General features: G+C 29.3%; 1 protein-coding gene across 1 annotated transcript; it reads right to left on the reverse strand.

The window, feature by feature from the left end:
* Positions 1–718: 718 nt before the first annotated feature.
* On the reverse strand, positions 719–7,822 carry LOC117933937 (transcription factor MYB15-like). The gene is made up of 3 exons (XM_034855522.1): positions 7,747–7,822; positions 1,101–1,242; positions 719–1,043 (listed from the first exon to the last, which is right to left on the reverse strand). The coding sequence occupies exons 1-3, from the start codon at positions 7,820–7,822 to the stop codon at positions 719–721; spliced, it is 543 nt and encodes a 180-aa protein (XP_034711413.1).
* Positions 7,823–8,686: the final 864 nt, after the last annotated feature.

Genomic DNA, 8,686 nt, shown 5'->3' on the forward strand with positions numbered 1-8,686 from the left:
TCAAGCAAGCTAATCCTCATTTTTATGCATATTTGCATGTGTAGTTGCCAACTTGCCATGATTAAAAAAGAAGCTTTTTAATTTTGCTTCAATGGATAAATAGGAAGAAATCTCATCTCATAATAAACCTCCTTTTAATCTAAATTATCTATGGTAGTTGATTTTGTTGTGTGAAGTTATTTTTTATTTTTTTATTTTTGCTTTGGTGCAATGGCATGAAGACATGGCTGTGTGGCAAGTGAAGATGTTGTTTACTGACAAAGTGAAGAAAGAAAAGGGCAAAAAAAGGAAGATGAGAAAAAGAGGAAAATAAACTTAAGGTTCTAAGAAAATAGCCATATATTACTTTAATTTAATTGTTAAAGTCAATTATAAAAATTGGTATAATGGAAAGAAATGTAAATTTTATTTATTTATTGCTTTTTAAATCTAAGAGAATTCCATGTTTGACTAGTGAACACCAAAAACAGGGAGAAGATAAAATTGAAGACTTTTATAACATTAATGGGTCTGACAACCGTCTAATAACCCTTCAACATAATACAAACACAGCTTTATTATAAGATGGATTCACGAACATGGAACAAACACACACGCCTGTCTTTCTATATATCTATATGTGGAACTTATGCATAATGACTAGTAGAAAGTTCTATATATATGCATATTCTCTTTCTACTAGTAGTGACTAGCAGAAAGGGAGTGTGTACATATATATTCAATCAGAGAAATATCTGATGACTTCTTCAGTTGACATGAACTCGCTCTCCAGAGAGGCTAATTCAGAAGTGGGCCAAGGGCTGGCGATTTCTTGTGAGGCTGAAACCAGTGTAGGAATCGAGCTTGAGCTTGAGCTTGCATTTGGATCAATATTGTGGTTGAGATGAAAGAGTTGTGTGGTATGTGGCTGATCCCCGGTACTTCTCCCAAGCTTCTTCTCATTCAAATGGTTGTACCAGCGGTTCTTGACATCATTATCGGTTCGCCCAGGAAGATGAGCTGCTATACTGCCCAGCTGCAACACAACACAAAAACTCCTCAAACTGATCAAACCATCATATCGTATGATAATGGAAAAGTATGAGGATGATTCTCATTACCTATTCCCATAGAGCGACTGGAAGCAGATGATGGAGTCGTCTTCCACTTGGGAGAAGTTCTCTCTCTTGACATTAGGATCCAGATGATTCTTCCACCTCTCCCTACAACTCTTACCTTTCCTGTTCAGCCCTGCCAGCTTTGCTATTTCATCCCAAGATTGATCGTGATTTCTGCTTTTAATTCAATAAGCCTCTGGTCTTCTTCCTCGGTCCATCGTGATCTCGGCTCCACTGGTCTTTCCATTACGGATTTCCCTGCAGAGATGGAAGAAATTAACCCAATAAAGCTGCTTCCATGAAATATACTACAAGAAAACAAATAAATAAATACAATGACTGTGGAAAAAAAACCAAAAAAACCAGGGAAGCCCTCCCCATTGAATAGCAAGCTGTGAAGAGAAGATTGAGACCTTGAAGAAACAACGTGCTTGTTATCCAATGCTTGGATGAGCTTGCTTCATAGTGGTCATATGAGGAGGCAAATTTATAGAAAGAGAGTTGCCTTCAGTTGATCAGTTTGAGGAGATAAACTGAAGCAGCATCTCATAGGATCCGCCGGGAGTTGTAGAGGCAACGTTCTTTGTTCTAAGAGCATGGAGTTAGGTCAGATTGAGGAGATAAACTGACGCCAACGGACATGGTCACTTTTGCTTTCTCAGTCCATGAGATTAGTCAAGGAAAATGACTCAAGACAAAATAATTTACAGTTTCCGATATAAAAGTTTGGTTCTAATAGGAGATCAAAAGCTACCAACCGTTTGGGATTGGATCGGAAATTTGTCCTATGAAATCTAATTCATTGTTCTCCGGTCAGATTGAGGAGATAAACTGACGCCAACGGACATGGTTGTGAACATGCAGCTACAGACATTTGAAATAAAATCTTTGGTGGACCACGAGGGAATTTTTAATAAAACATTTGTTCTCAGGTCAAATTGAGGAGATAAACTGACCCCAACGGACATGGTTTAGTCACTTAGATTTGTTATTAGGATCGTTCTCCTAGTAATTAGTTCTTTTAAGTTGAATACTAGATTTGAACATCACTTTGAATTGTTTGTCCACCTTGTAGCTCTCACCAAACCTCAACACAGCTATTTGAGTGTTTCATAATAATTTTTTGACATAAATTTATATTTATAGCACACCCAAGTCATATTTAAGGACGCTAACCCATAAAATTTACTTGTAACAAATAGTTTCTATGTCTTTTAGTCATTAATTTTATATCATTTTACAACCATATTTATTGGTATGACAAATATATAGTTGATTGGTGAATATTAATTCTGTCATAAGAGTTCAAAAGTATACAATGAAGGCCTTGTTAGAGAGAAGTGGAGCAGACTATGAATAATTAAAAATATTTTGTTTTTAAAAAATTTCAAACCACCATTAACATGATTCTCTTCATCCTAAATATGGAATTAAAAAATTAAATTAATTTAAAAATAATGATAATGATAATTGAAAAATGTAAATGAAGTAATATCATACTTATTGGAACAAAACTAGAAGTCCATACTCTTGTTTGTTAATTTGTACTTTTATAATTTTAAAAAAAGAAGATAAAGGTATAAAATTTATTTGATTTAAAACTTCTTAAAAAATTTGTAAAATAAAAATGAACACTTGTAACTCGTCTGTGTCTTATCCATAAATCGTTGAAATTAGTAAAATATCCTCAAAAAATTGATGAAAATATTTTTATTTTGATTTTTGTTTTTAAAAATAAAAAACATTAATTGGATATTATTGAAAATTAAAAATACAATTTGAATATTTGTGTATTGTGTTATTTGCATGTGGTTCAATATAATGATCAAATATGAAAAATGAGCTTCCCTGGGAAATACTATGATATCTATTTTATTTCTATCTTTAACAATGCTCCATTTAGTTGTATGTGTTACATCCTAAGATCCACTCTAATGTCAGAATAGTTATTTTATACCTCAAACATAGAGACAAAATGCAAACTCAAACAAGTATTTTATATCAAAAAGTTATCGATTACTAATTACTTTATATGATTCTTACTAGTATTATTATATTTATTAACCAATTTCAATTTAAGTAACGAGTTTTAAATTCTCAATTTAGATAAAACTTGTCCTCTATATATATATGTGTGTGTGTGTGTTAGGATATTGAATCTTATATTTTGTTTGTTGGCAATTTTGTCTTATTTATCCTAACATAAAAAACTTTTTAAATAGTGACTTACTCTCATTGAAGATTCGAGATTGTTGTTTATTCAACCATAAAGTGATAGATTTCAGTGACGAGTTGGTGGTTGAATAGTTGGAGTGAATCGGCTATTTTTGAGCTAAAATGCATTATTTCATGTTGAAATGAGCATCATATATTTAAAATTATTATAATATATGAAAAGGTATAGTCAAAATCAATTATTAAATTTGATGCAATCGAAGCAATGATAGAAGGAATGTAATTTTTTAAAGAAATGGATTGTGGCTATTACTTATATTCCTCAAGTAATTACTTTTAAGTAGTATTATGACAAAATTTATCAAGTAAAAATTGAAATTGAATAATTATAAATTATAAAAACTTAAAAGAAAGGAATTGGTAGAAAGGAATTTAGCGAGATTTTTAATTATAATATAAGTGAAATATGCTAAAAAAATGTTTTAAATTATAAATAAAATATAATTGATTTTTTTATTTTAAATATAAGTGAAATATTTGGAGAGAGAGAGAAGAAAAAAGAAAGAGAAAGAAAGCAAGTGGGGAGCCCTGGTGAGATAGATTGTGATGATTGATGAGAGGGGGCTCTGGAACCACCAGAGGAGAGAAAAGATTGTGGCCTCGTGAATTTGTCTCTTTATGGAGAGATTATGAAATAGTGGAAGGCAGCTGTTTTCATGGGAAAATTATAATCTTCCAAGTGGTATAATCCTTTAAAAGGACATGAAAGTTAGTATTTCCTTTTATAATTTTTTCCATTGTTTTTTTCTATTGTATACAGTATTTACTTTATTATTTACAATGTTATTATTAAAATATTAATCTAAATATTGTTCTTATTTTTAATAATAAATAATTATTTAATTATTTATCTTATTTAAATTATAATAGAAAACATGATATGTATAATGTACGTATGTATTTATATATGTATTGCAATTATATTACATGTAGTATATATTTATATAAATTTTATTCATATTTCTTTAAAAATAAGTGATTATTTACAATAATACATAAAATAATAATACTAATATCAAATGTTAATAAATAATAATATTAAAAATACTAATATGTATAATGAATATCTCGTGATTGTGTTAAAAAAATACTAAAATGTTCAAATAATAATTAATAGAAATAGTAATCTTAATAATAAATAAATAAAAAGAATAAAATAAAATGGCAAATAAAAATTAAGAAAAGAAGAAAATGATAAAATAAAGAAAAAAACAAATGAATGATATTTTCGTCTCTTTATTCATCATGAAATTTCTATCAATTTTCAAAGTTTTCATTCCTTTACTTCATATTACCCCACATTCCACATGCACCCTAAAACATAATTGTCCTGTTTTTTTTTTTCATTATTTATATATTTATTTATTCTTTTTCTTCTATTTTTCTTAGAATAATTATGCTATATTTTATAAGAATCCAAATTTTATATTTTAACCAAACACATGATATGATAAAATTATTCCACAAATATGCATTTAATTATAATGAAATATTTGAATGCAATGTTTTTGGGAGGGATTTTTTTTTTTTTTTTACTTGTGAGAAAAATAAAATTAATAAATTAAATTTGTTATTGGCGAATGATTTTCATTTTTATTATCTTAAAAAAATGTTGTTCAATTCTTTCAATCTTGTTCACAAAAATAATTTTAATTTTATTTTAGAAATTTGTTACTTTTTAATGATTAAAGTATTATAATGATATTCTTAATAAAACAGACTACATCAGGATGATTTGATGTAAGTTCTTAGGATTTTAAAACACGTCTAAATAATTAATAGAAGTGTATATGCATCAAACAATTCTTCCCAATACCTAACAATAGAAATGAGCATCATGCATTGAAAACATGTAAAGAAGGGTCTAACATGACATGTTTTATAAAGTAAATATTATTTAAAAATTTTAAAAAATTAAAATAGTAAACATTCAATGTTGAAAAGGTATAATCAACTATAACATGTTAAAAATTATATATATTATCAAGAATTCACCAATCTTCTTGTTCCACCATATACTTTTCATACCCTTTTCTTACTTGTTTTTTTCTACCACATACTATTCATACTTTTTCTTTTTCTTTTTTTTTTCTTTCTAAATGGAGCTAAAGCTAAAATTAAGGTAAAGCAAAATCAGCTGCCAAAAATATGATTTTAAGTTTTTAACCCAGCTATGATCAATGTTAAAGAGAAATTTTCCCAGACCCACCATAAAGAAAGGTGTGACTATGATAATATGTGGTATTGCAATTGCAAAAATGGAACAAAGAAGTGAGGTTGTGTTATTAGCTATGATTAATTTCATTGCCTTGCTCAAAAAACAACTAAGCTCTTCCCGGTTTCTACGACCATCCACCAGGTATGCTATTTATGCCATTAATAGTACTAGTTTAGATACAAAACATACACTTCCACTACTACAAAAATAATTTATGGTGTCACTATTTATAGTATCACTTTTAAAATAATGACACCATATGACTTAAAATTCACAAAGGTGACACATCATATAAAAATTTTCAATTAAGATCGATGATATTAATTTTAGGTTTATAGTATCAGTTTTCGAAAAGTGACACCATATAAAATAATTTTTTTTAAATATTATAATTTAATGGGCCCACTTTGAGAATAATGATAGTATATAAAAAGGTCATTGCTTCCACATACCCACAATCCAAAAAAATCTCATCCATAACCCTAACCAAAATTTTCTTCTACCTCTTCTCACTCTCATAATTAATACACAATTGCTCCTCTCTGCTTCGTGGGCTTTTAGGTAACCCAAAATCTCTTAGATCTATCATTTTCATTTTTTTTATTAATATAAAAATCTTTATTAGCACAATTGATTTATATTTATTGATTTGGTATATCTGTAATATGTATAATAACAATTCAAGCATAACCCAAAAATATATATATCTTTATAATAATTCGAGCCAAATTGAACCTAGGTTTAAATATATATATATATATATATATATATATATATATTCTTTTTGTTATTATCTTGAATTTTTTTCTTTATTATTTAAATTTTCATATAAATATATAGAATTTTAGAAAATATTATAAATAGATTTTGAATTATGTAACCCGACCAACCCGAATATAACCCGATCAACTCAAACTCAATATGAGTTTAGAAAAATGAAGCTGGATTAGACTTAGCTTAAGTAATAGGGGCTGGGCTAGTTTATGAGTGAGAAAGGATTGCAAGGTTTGATGAGAAAGTCTTTAGTTCCCTTGGCCAAAATTGAATCCTTACCTTGTTGTGATCATTATTTGGTTGGAAAACAATATAGAGTTTCAAATTATTTAATCTTCATATCAAATGGTTAAAATAAGTAAAATGAATTTAAAATAGCACATTAAAATAATTTATTGACTTTAAATCTATTTTTTATTTTCATTCGCTTTTTCTTTTCTTCTATTTTTCCTTTTTTTTTCTCTTTCTTACATTTTCCTTCCAATTTTTCAAGAATCAAACCTAGCTGAAAGGACTCCTAATAAGTGGGATGAAGAAACTAAAAGCTCTTGAGATTGAGATAACTGATATTATAAAAATTTTATTTAATATAAAAAAAACTTACATACACAAATCAAAATAAAGCTTTTATCAGCACTAATATTTTCTTGGCTTCCAATTGAAAATCATAAATGATTAAAAAAAAATTTTGTTTACATTCTGAGCCAATAGACTTAAGTCATGTTAAACAAATGATACATGAAATTTTATAAATTTATTTGAATTTGTTGATCAAGATATTTTAAAAATCAATATTAAAAATGATATATTTAAGCTATTGAGACTTTATTTTTTGTTGTTTATAATAATGAAAAGGCCTTGATGGCTTTGGATTTTTTTTCTTTTTCGTTTTCTTTCTTTTTTTTCTTTTTTTTTTCTTTTTCTTTTTTGAGCTATAAACTCCTTCATAATATAATTAAAACTATAAATAAAATTTAAAACTAATAATGTAAGAATGGTGGATTTATTTACACTTATTTTATTTTATTCTTGTCTGCGAAATTACTTTTTATGTAGTTCACAGTTGAGGTTTTATTTGTTATATTTCCTTCAAATGGATGGTCACAAATCATGGGTCTAACCCTTCAACATAATAGAAAACACATGTTTATTATAAGATGAATAATTTCATCGGTGAGTACAATAAGCCAACCATTATATTATGCAGAAATTAATGGGTCTAACCCTTCAGCAAAATACGAAGCCCAGATTTATTATAAGATGCATTCATGACCATGCAGCAAACTCAAGGCTTATTCTTCAAATATTCCCATCTCTTCCTACAACTCGAACTACTCCTCGCCAGCGCTGTCTGCCCTGCGATTTCCAGCCAAGATAGAGGGTGATTTTTGGTTTGACATTCGGTTTTCCATTTGTTTATACATTTAATGAGCTTCTGGTCTTCTTCTTCTGTCCATGACCGTGTCTCCGACCCACTCGCTGGCTGTGATCTTTCCATTACGGATTTCCCTGCAGAGATGGAAGAAATTAACCCAATAAAGCTGCTTCCATGAAATATACTACAAGAAAACAAATAAATAAATACAATGACTGTGGAAAAAAAACAAAAAAAACCAGGGAAGCCCTCCCCATTGAATAGCAAGCTGTGAAGAGAAGATTGAGACCTTGAAGAAACAACGTGCTTGTCATCCAATGCTTGGATGAGCTTGCTTCATAGTGGTCATATGAGGAGGCAAATTTATAGAAAGAGAGTTACCTTCAGTTGATCAGTTTGAGGAGATAAACTGAAGCAGCATCTCATAGGATCCGCCGGGAGTTGTAGAGGCAACGTTCTTTGTTCTAAGAGCATGGAGTTAGGTCAGATTGAGGAGATAAACTGACGCCAACGGACATGGTCACCTTTTGCTTTCTCAGTCCATGAGATTAGTCAAGGAAAATGACTCAAGACAAAATAATTTACAGTTTCCGATATAAAAGTTTGGTTCTAATAGGAGATCAAAAGCTACCAACCATTTGGGATTTGATCGGAAATTTGTCCCATGAAATCTAATTCATTGTTCTCCGGTCAGATTGAGGAGATAAACTGACGCCAACGGACATGGTTTTGAACATGCAGCTACAGACATTTGAAATAAAATCTTTGGTGGACCACAAGAGGGAATTTTTAATAAAACATTTGTTCTCAGGTCAAATCGAGGAGATAAACTGACGCGAACGGACATAGTTTAGTCACTTAGATTTGTTCTTAGGATTTTTCTCCTAGTAATTAGTTATTTTAAGTTGAATACTAGATTTGATCGAACATCACCTTGAATTGTTTTTCCACCTCGTAGCTCTCACCAAACCTCAACACAGCATGTTT

The sequence above is a fragment of the Vitis riparia genome, chromosome 16 (assembly GCF_004353265.1).
Source record: "Vitis riparia cultivar Riparia Gloire de Montpellier isolate 1030 chromosome 16, EGFV_Vit.rip_1.0, whole genome shotgun sequence".
In the NCBI taxonomy this organism is placed as follows: domain Eukaryota; kingdom Viridiplantae; phylum Streptophyta; class Magnoliopsida; order Vitales; family Vitaceae; genus Vitis; species Vitis riparia.

Bases quoted from the DNA above. Each gene is read 5' to 3' on its own strand.
- LOC117933937 (XM_034855522.1), bottom strand. From the start codon at position 7,822: ATGGAAAGATCACAGCCAGCGAGTGGGTCGGAGACACGGTCATGGACA. The intron at 1,243-7,746 runs GTATAAACAAAT...GGGATGAAATAG, and splicing joins AGACCAGAAGCTCATTAAAT to CAAAGCTGGCAGGGCTGAAC. The intron at 1,044-1,100 runs GTAATGAGAATC...TGGTTTGATCAG, and splicing joins CAGTCGCTCTATGGGAATAG to TTTGAGGAGTTTTTGTGTTG.